At 31.1% G+C, this 13,623-nt stretch overlaps 3 protein-coding genes across 3 annotated transcripts in view; all 3 read left to right on the forward strand.

The window, feature by feature from the left end:
- Positions 1 to 3,217: 3,217 nt before the first annotated feature.
- LOC122271577 (tigger transposable element-derived protein 4-like) lies at positions 3,218 to 3,904 on the forward strand. The gene has a single exon (XM_043053376.2). The coding sequence runs from the start codon at positions 3,218 to 3,220 to the stop codon at positions 3,902 to 3,904; it is 687 nt and encodes a 228-aa protein (XP_042909310.2).
- A 125-nt stretch (positions 3,905 to 4,029) lies between these two features.
- On the forward strand, positions 4,030 to 6,456 carry LOC107451763 (uncharacterized). Its single transcript, XM_071183949.1, has 3 exons — positions 4,030 to 4,144; positions 5,455 to 5,637; positions 6,002 to 6,456. The coding sequence occupies exons 1-3, from the start codon at positions 4,030 to 4,032 to the stop codon at positions 6,454 to 6,456; spliced, it is 753 nt and encodes a 250-aa protein (XP_071040050.1).
- Positions 6,457 to 9,585: 3,129 nt separating this feature from the next.
- The window catches only part of LOC122271576 (serine--tRNA ligase, mitochondrial-like), a 584,968-nt gene continuing 580,930 nt past the window's right edge, over positions 9,586 to 13,623 (forward strand). Inside the window, exons 1-2 of the mRNA XM_071184311.1 lie at positions 9,586 to 9,666; positions 9,789 to 10,368. Of these exons, the coding sequence (XP_071040412.1) occupies positions 9,656 to 9,666; positions 9,789 to 10,368 (591 nt within the window). The 5' untranslated portion in view covers positions 9,586 to 9,655. The remainder of the gene's footprint in view (positions 9,667 to 9,788; positions 10,369 to 13,623) is intronic.

The raw sequence follows: 13,623 nt of genomic DNA on the forward strand, positions 1-13,623 counted from the left end.
ACTGATCGTTAAGACACGGTTCCCAGCAGATCACCGAAGTCAAGCATCACTGGCTACGGTCAGTGTGCGGGTGGGTGACCACTTGGATCAGTCTGCGTAGGGACCGAGGGTGTGCTGTATTGGTCCTCGTTAAACTGTGCTACCGTAAAGTGCTTGACTTCGCGCGCAGGTCATCGAGCTACCGAAGCGGGGGTGCCATCCCCTCCGCAGAGAATCAGAATTGTGATGGCATGTCTTCGGATCATCCTCCGGGATGTTTCCCAGGCCGTCGCCAATAACCCATTGAGCAACTCTAGTGCGACATAAATTAACAACAACAACCATTTCTGAGGATTTGAGAAATTTAAAATAGAAGAAAATTTTATTTAACTTAAATCAACACAAGTGCATTAAGAAAATAATGAATAACATTAATCACGAAATCGATGAAAAATGCAAATATTTACAAGCATTTAATAAATCAAAATAATTGACAATAATAAGAAAATTCTAAACTACTAAGCCTAAAACTTCCTGTAAGTAACCCCAGTAAGCATTAAAAGAAAAACAATATGGAATTTGTCTTGTTTTGAAGTACACGATTGTTAAGGATGCAATTATCTCCTCGAAGAAATTTGAGATTTATAAGCTTTGGTCGTAAGAGACTTTGTCCTCTGTCGAACTCTAATGGAACCTGCAAAAAGAATAAAATAAGCAGTATTGTTTTTAGATCATTTTTTTTAAAAACATGATAGACATTTCTCCCCACAAAATGAAACTTAAACAAAAAAAAACGATCTTCTCTGAATTATTCCTATTTTTTTTTTTCTGGCAAATTTTAAATTAACGTGTTTTAGAGGGTTTTAACAAAATTTTGGAAGGGTATTATTCATTTACTTCGGCCTAATTTCCCGAGTCCATGGAATCAGAAACTTTTTTCTAGATTTTCCCTGCCTTCTATCTAAGCTTTTAGAAAATCGTTTGAAACATAAAATTAATTCTCTTCAGTAGAAATATTTAATTTCTAAAATTTTGGAACTTTTAAGACTTTATTCTCTTAGAAAATTTACTTAGCTTAGCCAGTGTTTCGTTCATTTTTTTTTTCATTTTTTAATTTTTCTTTTGATTTATTTCAATAAAATAAAATAACTTAAAACAATAATTTTTTTAATTTAATTTTGCTGTTACAAAAGGTTTTTTTTTTCATTTAATAAGTTTTAAACTAATAACCCTTCAATTATTTAATTTTAAGTACTTTCTTATGGTAGTGCAACCGTTTCCTCACTGTAATATTTGACATCATCACTTCTTTAAACTTACGACAAACAAGAAAGTTCAAAATTTGTTCCATGATATTGCAGATCTAAACAGATGTTTCTGCCACTGAAATTATTCTTCTGATGCCGCAATAGGCATCACATATTTCCTAGCTTTTAAAATTTCTTTAATTTCTTAAACTTATTTTTTTAATAACCGAAAACTGGCCGATCCAAACCGAATTTTAATTAAATTAAACCACCCATTATTTAATTTTTATTGTAAGTTATAAAAAGCGAATAAAAAATACGATATTCTTTTCTTATACCATCAATGTAATGGCGAATTTTTTTTTCCATACTAATGTCAGGCTCATTAATTTACTGTCTCGACTAATCGAAAACAAAAGTCTATCTATAACTCTAAATTCTTTATTTCTTAGCCCAAATATGTTTAAATTACATTGCTATACTAATTCTAACAGTATCTTTGGCGATTCGCGATAGCCAAATTACTGTCAAATTTAATATTGATTATGGGGATTGGCTTTATTTTTGGCTTTGTTACCTTTCGATAATTCGCCAACCTTGCATCTTTTCCCATGCTCCTATCTGTCCGTTGGAAACAGTTCATACACTTTTAATTTTGAATTATTTGAGTGAAGATTGGGGAGGGAGCGTTTAGGGACCACCAGTCCTTACCGTTGAATAATCTTAACAGAAATTCACGATTTAAGATATTGTTTAACTTGATTCCGTTAAAATATTTCATTTCTTTGTTTTTATATTTTTGAATATGGTCATAATCTTCTTAACATTTATACAAATAGATTTTTTCCTAAAACGAATTTTATTCCTTCTCTGAGATAATTATCCATACATGATATCCAAATTAAGTTGTATCTGTAACAGCCAAAAGTATGCTTAAAACTACAATGATGCTACCTCTACCAATCTACTAATTGAAATGTTCACCGCCTCTAGTATTTTAATTTATTTGGAATGTTTAGCACTAAACATGCCATAACCGGTCAAATGATCGTTCAAGAACTTTTGCGTCGAAAATGCACATACCATCTTATCGTTTTTGCACATTTGATTTCATGATTTTTTTCTGACAATTATATATTCTATTATCATTAATTTTTGTATTTTGTTTGTTTCGAATAATTCTTGTCATATACCTATTTCTACCACAACCGTTCATTTGACCGGGAGAATAATTTATTGCTTTATAAGGTCATCGGATCAGAAATTATGATGAAATGCGTGTTCAACGTATTGTATTCTATTAGTTGCACATTTCCTGCAATAACAGTTGCGTAATTAGTTCAAGTAGAATAACTAACTGTGAATTCAAATTTCAAGCAAGTACCTAAAATTTTAGATTGGCATTTTTGTGTAAGAAAAAGTGACAAAAACTAAAAGTTTTGGCTTATATTTTATATTGATAGCTTTACTTCATTTCTAACTACCTAGGTTAGTTTTAAACAGAAAAATGACGAAACAATCAAGGCAGCACAAGTTCTTAGAAGAAATAAATAATATAGGCCAAGAGTTTTCGGAAATTGATGAAGACAAATTTTCTGAAAATGAGGATATACTGGTTGAACGTAAGACGTGCCAAATATAATAATGTAACGGCAATAAAACCATCAAAATTCTTTCCAAATGTGAAAAATATGTCAGTGGAAAACTTATGATGCAGAGCAAGGAGTCCCAAAATAGTAAGTGCGCCAAAAACATCGATAAAGTGAGCCAAAGGGTGAGTTTAGCGAAGTTCCCTCTTGCTGTAGGGATTGCACCCATTTAGGAATCAGTTGAGGCTTTGCCTAGTGTTGGAAGGTGACTAGGTTTAGATATGACGCCCTGGTGAAAATCTTAGCTTCTTCCCCCCTTTTGTATTACTTAGAGGAAAAGCATTAAAAATTGCGGAGAAATTGAACGTTGATTTCACGCTTTCTATTGGATGGATTGATCGGATGAAAAAACGAGCTGGATTAGCTTATAAAACAATTAAAGGAAATTTTAACAGCGTTGATTTACAAGAGGCTGAAGAATGGAAAGCTAAATTACCTGGACTTATTTCAGGTTATCAACCAAAGGACATTTTTAACATGGATGAATGTGGACTGTTTTTTAATCTTTTACCCGATAAAACTTATGCCTTTAAAGGTGAAAGCAGTCATGGAGGTAAAAACAGTAAAGAACGTTTCATAATTTTAGTTGGGGCCAGTATGAATGGTATAGAAAAATTACCGACTTTAGTTATTGGCAAATCGAAAAAAACCCGATGCTTTCAGAATGTTAAGTCGCTGCCTTGTGATTATGACAGTAATCAAAAATCCTGGATGACAATTGCAATTTTTGAAGGCTATTTGAAAAAGTTAGACAGTAAGATGTGGAGAGAAAAACGAAACATCATAATCTTCGTAGATCGCGCTGCTCATTCCAAAGAGAATAATTATACTAACATCAGGTTGCAATTTTTACCACCAAACTCTTCTTCTGTTCTACAAGCGATAGAGCAAGGAGTTATCAAGGTATTTGAGCAGCATTATAAAATGCGACTTGTGAAACGGATGCTGGAAGGACTTGAAAATACTGAAGAGTTAAAAAAAAGTCAANTTCAAAAACTGCGAAATCCTGCACAAAGTAGCCCCACATGACGGTGGCATTTTTGTGTAAGAAAAAGAGACAAAAACTAAAAGTTTTGGCTTATATTTTATATTGATAGCTTTACTTCATTTGTAACTAGGTAAAAACTAACCTAGGTTAGTTTTTACCCAGAAAAATGACGAAGCAATCAAGACAGCACAAGTTCTTAGAAGAAATAAATAATATAGGCCAAGAGTTTTCGGAAATTGATGAAGATAAATTTTCTGAAAATGAGAATATACTGGTTGAACGTAAGACGTGCCAAATATAATATTGTAACGGCAATAAAACCATCAAAATTTGTTCTCGATTTGAAGAATATGTCTGTGGAAAACTTACAATGGAAACAAACTGTATATATGTAAAATATGCGTTTAGCAATGAATTAAAAATTCTTATTCTTTGTGTTTGTGATGCATAAAAATTGGCAATATACAACTTTGCTTAATTATAATAAAGTTTTCTTGTTTATTTCTTTCCTAACATCAATATACCATACATTCAATCAAGAAACATTAAATCCGGTTATTTGACCGGCTATGGTAGAAATAGGTACATATTAAGTATTGGTATGTTTAAGTGTTAATAAGAATTAAATCTAAATGCGCATTTAATTTCTCTTTCGATCATACTCCATTTAAAGTTGCAGTTTTCAGATGTTTCCAAAGAGAATTTTTACATTACGATCGCACTACGTTTCATTTAGTTTAATTTATTGATTCAGTCTTTCGTCTTCCATTTTAATTTTGTTGTTAAAAATTCATCTTTTTTCAATTAATAAATTACAAACTAAGAAAGTTTCAATTAATTAATTTTAAGAACTTTCTTTTAATAGTGTAGATATTTTATCATTGTAATATTTGCCATTCTTTCCTTACAGAGTTCTTCATTTTTCGATTAATAAGTTTTAAATTAATAACGCTTCAATTAATTAATTAACTTTCCTTAATAAACTTGACACCCATTCAATGACTGACGCGAAAGATACATTTAAACATTTAGCATCATTTCATTGAGAATTTTCTTGGTGTGAAGGCTCATTTTGATTTTATCTTAAGTATCGTCGGAAAAAAAATTTGATTTTTGTTGAAAATGTTCTGTACAAGCATTAAACGTAAAGCATTATCTACTGAGGATAAAGTAAAAATTTTTAAAGCTTTTGACAGCTATTCTCAATTAACAAGGGTTCAAATAGCGAAAAATGTTAGTCTTTCCGTTACTACGTTAAATGACATTATTGCTAAGAAAGACATCATCTTAAACTCTTCTTGTTCCTGTGCATCCCAGAAAATGAATTAAAAGAGGAAAATACGAGGATATTGAAGAAAACTTATGATATGGTTTAAACAAACAAGATCCGCGAGCATTCCTGTCAACGGAACTCTTCTAATTAGAGGAAAAGAGGAGAAATTGAACGTTGATTTCACGCTTTCCAATGGATGGATTGATCGGATGAAAAAACGAGCTGGATTAGTCTATAAAACAATTAAAGGAGATTGTAACAACGTTGATTTACAAGAAGCTGAAGAATGAAAAGCTAAAGTACCTGGACTTATTTCAGGTTATCAACCAAAGGACATTTTTAACATGGATGAATGTGGACTGTTTTTCAATCTTTTACCAGATAAAACTTTTGCCTTTAAAGGTGAACCCTGTCATGGCGGAAAAAACAGTAAAGAACGTTTGACAATTTTAGTTGGGGCCAGTATGAATGGTATAGAAAAATTACCGATTTTAGTTATCGGTAAATCGAAAAAACCAAGATGCTTTCGAAATGTTAAGTCACTGCCTTGTGATTATGACAGTAATCAAAAATCCTGGATGACAATTAAAATTTTTGAAACGTATTTGAAAAAATTAGACAGTAAGATGCGAAAAGAAAAACGAAACATCATAATCTTCGTAGACAACTGCGCTGCTCATTCCAAGGAGAATAAGTACACTAACATCAAGTTGCAGTTCTTACCACCAAATTCTACTTCTGTTCTACAACCAATGGATCAGGGAGTTATTAAGGTATTTAAGCAGCATTATAAAATGCGACTTGTGAAACGGATGCTGGAAGGACTTGAAAATACTGAAGAGTTAAAAAAAAGTCAATGTTTTAGAAGCGATTGAGTTTATTGTATCAGCATGGGAATCAATAACACCATCTGCGATTGCTAATTGCTTTCAAAAGGCTAGATTCTCTGACGGAGATACAACTGAAGAGTATGACTTTGAAGCAGAATATAAATTGTCAGATGATGAAACAAATGAAAATTTTGATAATGATTGGAAATCGCCCCAAAATAAGCTTAATTTCACTGCATCGTTTAAAGAATATGTATCGGTTGACGACGAAATTTTACCTTGTGATGTGCTTACATTAGAGGATATTTGTGAAGTTAAAAATGGCACAGAAGAACTGAGCGAAGCTGAAGAAAACGTTACTAAACTTTCTAGTTTTTCTGAAGCCAGAAAAGGGGTGGATACTTCTCGAAAATTTATTTACAGTATTGAAAATGTGCCTTCTGAAATGTTCAAATATTTACAGAAGTTGGACAATTTTCAATTGCAATGAGAAAAACAAAAACAAACTACTTTACACGATTTTTTCTCTCAAACAACTCGTCAATAATTGTAAAAATGTAAATAACATTGCATAAAATAAAAAATAAGGTAGGTAACTTTGTATTTATTTATTAGCAATTTTTTTCTAAATGACAAGTAACATTAAATAGTTATTCCATTATGCTGATTCTGTAATAATAGTTATACAATTTTAAAATTTTTTAATTTATGTGCTTTTAAACTTCACCGTTTAAGAAGTTTTCTCGTTTAATAAGTCATTTCTTTCCACTCCTTTGAAAAACTTCTTAAGCGGCTTCCGCTGTATATATAAAACAATGAAGAAAAAAAGAAAAGAAAGATTAACGAAGAAAATAAAGAAAGTTAATTTTTTAGTAACTTTTATAACTTAAATTGGATTTTCATATCTATATATATATATATCCAGTTCTATGCGTAAATAGGTGTTGTTTTTTATTCTTGTTTTATGGTAATATATTAGAAACAATATTAAAAAAACTTAGAGAATGCTACAAAAAAATAATCAATAAAATAAACAAGAAATTTGTCAATATGTAAAAACGATAAAATATGACCTTCATAAAGAGCTTTCAGCTTTAGATCAAAGTATGCCTAATAAGTCTAAAAACTATGAATATAACTAAATTGGTTGGGGTTTTTTTTATATATAGAGAGCAATCACATAATTTTACCGTATTATGTAAAACTTTATGACGAAGTTATTTATCTATCGTTTTACAATTAGAAAATGAAATAATTATAAAATTCTATCTGCATGTTGAAAAGTAATACTAAATTGTTCAATGAATTTTATGAACATTATTATAAAACTGCACATAATGAACATATGCAACTTAAATAATTCGTACAAAATAGCTGCTAAAAATTCTAAAGCATTAATAAGTAATAACTTTTCGCGTTATTACTATATAATCTCTTAGAAGAAAAATATTTAAAGAATGTTATGATAACTGAAAATTAAATGAGATTGTAAAAAAAAATTATAGTTTGTAATCGAGCAGAACCATTAAGTTTAATTAATCAGAAGAGAATTGGAAAAAAATGTTTCTGCTATATAATAAAAAAAATTTGGAATCTTTTAAACTAACAATTGCTAACTTTAATGTAATAATCCTTTCGCTCTCAGCGATTGAAGGCTATTGTGAAATTATTAAATTTAATTGAGTGGGTGAGCGAAGCGAGTAGGAAAAGGAGTTCACAGCTCTAAATTCATTAAATAAAAGTTATGAAAATATCGTAGTGGTTTTAAAGGTAATAAAATATACTTTTTCATGAACAGACTTTTAAAAAAACTATCTGAACATTTTCATAAAGAGAGCAGAACGCATGTAAACACAAGCAGTCAACAGAGACAAATGATTATGTCGGCGCTTTAACGAGGAAGATTTTTTTTAAAATAATTAATAAACAAAGTACATAACTTGTTAGTAGCACAAAATAATTATTTTGAACATATTTATGTTAAATACTGCACCTAGTTTATCATTTTGTTATGGTTTTAAACGTGTCAAGTATTATATTTTATACGCTTTATATTTTATGTCAAGCAGAATGTGACATTAAATCACAAATAAGGAATGAATAAATAATATTTTACCCTCACAAATTTATCTCTTTTTTTTGTGAGAATGCAGTTGATAGCCTGATGGTTAAATAAATATAAGCAGAGCACTGGCAATCTTTGGTCTTTCTAATAACAGGGAACCTTTTATTATGACTGTTATACTGGCATTCAGTCTTTTCTAATAGGATAAGAAAAGTTCATTTTAGTAACAAATTATTCAAATATCAAGTAGGTAGGTACTTTATTTACGTCACACTAGAGCTGTATGATGAGCTCTTGGCGATGGTTTGGGAATCATCCCTAAGGATGATCCGAAGACATGCCATTGCAATTTTGATCCACTACAGAGGGGATGGCTCCCCTGCTTTGGTAGCCCAATGACCTGCCCGAGAAATCGAGCACTTTACGGTTGAACACTTTAACGAGGACTGATACCGCGCACCCTCGGTTCCTACGCAGGCTGATCAAACTGATGAAAGCGCAGACCCTCAAGTTATCAAAGCGGGGGAGCCATCCCCTCTGCAGAGGATAAAAATTGTGATAGCATATTTTCAGATCATTCTTAGGGATGTTTCCCAGATCATCGCCAATAGACCATTGTGCAACTCTAGTGTGACGTAAATAAAGTACCTATACCAATCTAGAAGCGAGAAACGTATATGTACGAGTGTATGTATTGCAGTGAAGATAAATATGTACAGTGTGAAGAAAAAAATGAACTCTTTGAATTATGGATCTGAAGAATAAAAACGGACCTCCTTGAATAACTTTTGATTTAATGATCGGATCTTTACGTGTTAGGATTAAATGGTTTGGAGGGGTATTAATATTTTAATTACAGATGATATTTTCAGACAGAAAAACTGATCATCATCAGATCAAAAAATATTAAGGTTAATGAGTTTTATTTTCTGCTCATTGTTACTACCACTTTTTTCATATTAATGTTATTTATATAGGATAACTTTAGTTAATGTTATTTATATAAGATAACTTTTCGTACCCGGTAGTTAATAGAGAAAAAAAAATTTTGTTTTCGTTGTTACCCTTTTCAAAAAATATATTTTTATTTGCGTCGAGAGAAAAGGATTGGAGATGCGTGAATTTTTTATTATTATTATTAAATTACGTCCGCCATCGTCTTCTCAGACATAAGGCGTCTTGCGGTGTAAGTGAAGTAGATCCAGAAGGTGAGAGGGCACGAAAGTTACCACAGGAACGAATGTCAAGAAGAGAGGGACAATCAAATAGATGCTCCCCAGTCATAGGCGAAGTGTTACAGGGTACACAAAGAGGTGAATTGACAGGATTGATTTTAAATAGATGGTCCTGCTAGTAGTCATGTCCAGTAATTATTCTAAGACAAGCAACTCCCTCGCCCTGGGAAGGAGGGAAAGATGAGAGCCATCATGGAGACTAGCCCAGATGCGTGAATTGCATATGGCGAAAACGGTCCCTTAGAATCAAGTTCAAGAGTAGCGCACGCGCAAAAAGAAAAAAGTAAAAAAGCATTTTTCCTTCTCCTCAACTCAACTTAAATAATCATGGCGCTTGTTTTGTTTCCACCGCATCGTTCGCTGAAAGCATAGAGGTGAAATTATGAGTAATGATTAGAAAGTATTGCTTAATTATTAATAGTTATTATTCTTGTTAAATTCAATGTTTCGTAACTTCTAAAGGTGTCTTAATTTAGTGTATGTACTATTTTATACTGTTATTTTTCTTATTATGTTATTTAGAGATTTAATTCGAAACATTCGTGTACGATGTTTCTGTACATCTTCGAATTTCACCGAAAGAGCAGTTGACTGGGATTATTTCAGTAATTCGGCAAATTTGAAAGAAATATCTTCCAATGTCATATTACGTAAAGTTCCTTGTGAGTTACAAGATGCACTTAAAGAACTTCAACAGTTACATCGAAGTGATCCTATAAAAGCAGCAGAGTTAAAAAAGAACATAACACCCAAATTGTTTTGGTTTCCAAATGCTATGCATCCGAGAGTGGCAAGAAATAGATCAGAAGAACCAGTTGTACTACATAAAATGGGTTCAAAAACTGCGTTTACTTATTTTCCTTCAACTTTTGATAATCTTACTAAGCGACTGAATTTGTTAAGAACGAAAAATTTAGGACAAATGTGTGGTAGTAAGAGTTACTTTTTGAAAAATGACTTGGCTCTTCTAGAACAATCATTAATTAGGTATGCTGTGGAGAAACTAACTAAGAAAGGGTTCATGTTGATGTCTGTCCCTGATATATTAGGTTCCAAATGTTTTGAAAACTGTGGAATGCGAACTGAAAGCAAACATTCACAGGTATTTAAATAAATTCCTATATGTGTGTAAATTAATACAGTTTTGTAACCGATTCTAAATAATATTCTAAACAATGTCACTTAAGATTTTAAACTTTTGATATCTTACAAAATTTCATCTCTTTATTTACAATTTTGAGGCTACAAAAGAATTTATTAGAATTAATTTAATGTTAAGAATTTATATACAATTTCGCAATCAAACTTCAGGGGTCTGTCCAGGTCAAATTTCCTTCCTTCACAAATTCAATTTTAGGAAACATGGTAGCTTAAAATTTTATTTTTGTATCCCTTAAGAAATAATAAATCCATATTTTTGTGTTGATTTATATAAATAATTTTTAATTTTCACAAAATAGGTACCTCTCAGAAAAACCTAGGCAGACCCCTGACTTAATTATTGGGTTAAATTGAAAAAGTTACATTTTCCCCTCAAATTTGTGATAGTGTACTTTTTTTTTTATTTGAGAGTTTTGCTATAGTATCCTTCCTTGACTAACCAGAAAAATTTTGATCTGGACTTCTTTTAAAAATTTCTCTGTAATAGTATGTTTAAAAAGGTTCTTCAATAATCAGTTCATTGAAATCTGATGTAAAATTGACCACAACCCATTTTCTGTCGGAATCTATCGTATTCTAGGTGTACCATGAATTAGTATTATTATTTTTCTTGGTTTAAAAAGTGAGAGCAAATCATTGCGTTTTTCTGCAAAAATCGTGTGTTTCTCATTGTGTCTCAAGACCATTGGTTTGCAGACTTCAGCGAATCAAAAGTTTATAATCTAACGAAATGTTGAAACTTTTGCTATATCTTGTTAGCGAGATGTCTTGCATAGATGTGATTCTTCCGCCAATTTGATTTCACGCTATTTTGCCATTTTAAATATTTGGAATTGTACCGGAATCTGTTAATATCATAATTCTTAATTGCGCAATTATAATATTAAACATTGATTCTAGTAATTTACCTGATTAGAAAGGTACACATTTTATTTTACTCAATTTAAAAATCTGATGGTGCGATATTTATTTACGTGTTTTTGAAACCCAATACCACAAGGTTGCCGCTCGACGGGTAACACCTTACAATATACAGGATATTTAATTAGCACAGCAATTTTGTCATGTGGTAAACAATCTGAGAAAATTGCATGTGATATCGCTCACACAATTTATGCAGTTATTTTAGTAATTTGTTCAATATGCACATTATGTCTCATCTTGCTTAAAAATAGTCAAGTTCTCACCCCCGTGGCAGAATCGTGGCGACATTGATGCAGAATGTTGCAGAGTTCTGACAGAAAGATTTTTCCTTTGAAACATATAAAAAAATTGCTTTTAATTTTTGCAGAAATTTTCCAAAAATTTTATCTTCAGAATTATATTCAAAAGATGCTTTCTTGCGCATCCGAGTGGGATAAAAAAGCTTGTGATTTTTCTATTCTCATTTGAGAAAGTAAAAAATTTAGTTTTCTTTTCTGTAGAAATTTTTCTTTCTATTTTTTCATACAGTTATTATTACTGATTTTCACATTAATATTAAAATCTGAGATTATTTATTAAAAAACCTGTATCTCGAAATAAAAACACTCATTTAGTAACCACTTTTTGAAGAGTTCGATTCGGGTGATTTCGTCTTTGATCTCTTTTTTCAGTAGTTATAGCTACAGATTTTTTTTTAAACATGAAGATGAATTACATAATGCAAAAAACGAAATAATTAGTGTGTTATCTTAAAGGAAATAATAAGTGTGTTACATTTCTACAAAGCGCGAGAATGTCGCCCATAATATTGGAAATTTAAAAAATTACATTCAATTAAAAAAGAAAAATTTTATTTGATCCAATTTCATTATTTATTTAATTTAATTTTTTTTTTACCTTGCAGAAAGATATGAGTATTAGAGAGGTATCTAATCATAAAATCAATTCAATTTACTTAGTCAATATTGATTCATAAGAGGCAAATAAACACATTGAAACATTAAGTCAAATTGGAAAAGCGCACGAGGCAGCTGAAACCAAATTTGTTTTATATAAAATAGAAATAAGACATAATAAAATTTAAATAATTAAAATAAAAATATAAATGTGTGTTTGCAGAACAGTGCTTTATCAGGGGACACACTGCCTGCAAACACACAGGAGCTTTTCTGTTAGCGGATTTGACCAAAACTAACAGTGCCCTGAGACCCCTCAATGAAAAGGCAAAAAAATAATGTGTACCACAATTTAAAAGCACTATCAGGGGTCTGTCTAGGTTTTTGTGAAAGGTACCTATTTTGTGAAAATTTAAACATAATTTGTGAAAAATCAAAAATTATATTAAAAAATCAATACAAAAACATGGTTAAAATATAGATTTGTCGTTTCTTATGGGGTACAAAAATAAAATTTTAAGAAAAAGTATTTTGTGAAACTACCGTTTTTCCTAAAGTTGAATTTGTGAAACTACCGTTTTACCTAAAATTGAATTTGTGAAGGTACCGCTAAATGGTAGTAAATGCGGCCTGGACAGACCCCTGACTATAAATTTGAATAGGAATAACACCTAAAAGGTACAAAATTTAAACCAACAAATGAAATGCCCCCATCAAATCACAATATAAATAAATGCAAGTAAAGTTACAGTTAATTAAAGTAATAATATTAAAATATTCCGAAACAGTAAAAGAGAAAAAAAATAAAGAGAGGTATGTTGCAGAAAGCCCGCCCCCCTTCGCAGAGGATCAAAATTGTGATGGCATGTCTTCGGATCATCCTCCGTGATGTTTCCCAGACCGTCGCCAATAGCCCATTGTGCAGCTCTAGTACAACGTAAATTAATAACAACAACAACAATTCTGCCACAGGGGTTCTCACTAAAATCAACCTGAAAGAGACATCTTTTAGATATCTGGTCAAATCTAGAGTAAACCATGTAGTTTCAAATACTGAAGGGAAAATTTTAAAATATAATAATATAATTAAATATAATTCAAATGAATGTAAATTATGAGAAGATATTTTTAAGTTTTTTTTCCAGCTATTGAGACTTAGTGGCTTACCTACAGCTACACTCACTTTTTCTTTTAAATTAGTAATGGAGAGGGAAAAGAATTTACAGCAAAAAGTTTCTCCAGTGGTTTGGTATTCTCATAAGTAATAATAACAGGGATGAGATTCTTCCGCGGGTTTCCGCTTTTCCTCAGATTTTTCCATTTTTCCCGCTAATTTCCGCTGAAACTTTTTTTTTTTGCACAAGTTAAAATATTTT

The sequence above is a fragment of the Parasteatoda tepidariorum genome, chromosome 8 (assembly GCF_043381705.1).
Source record: "Parasteatoda tepidariorum isolate YZ-2023 chromosome 8, CAS_Ptep_4.0, whole genome shotgun sequence".
NCBI classification, from domain to species: Eukaryota; Metazoa; Arthropoda; class Arachnida; order Araneae; family Theridiidae; genus Parasteatoda; species Parasteatoda tepidariorum.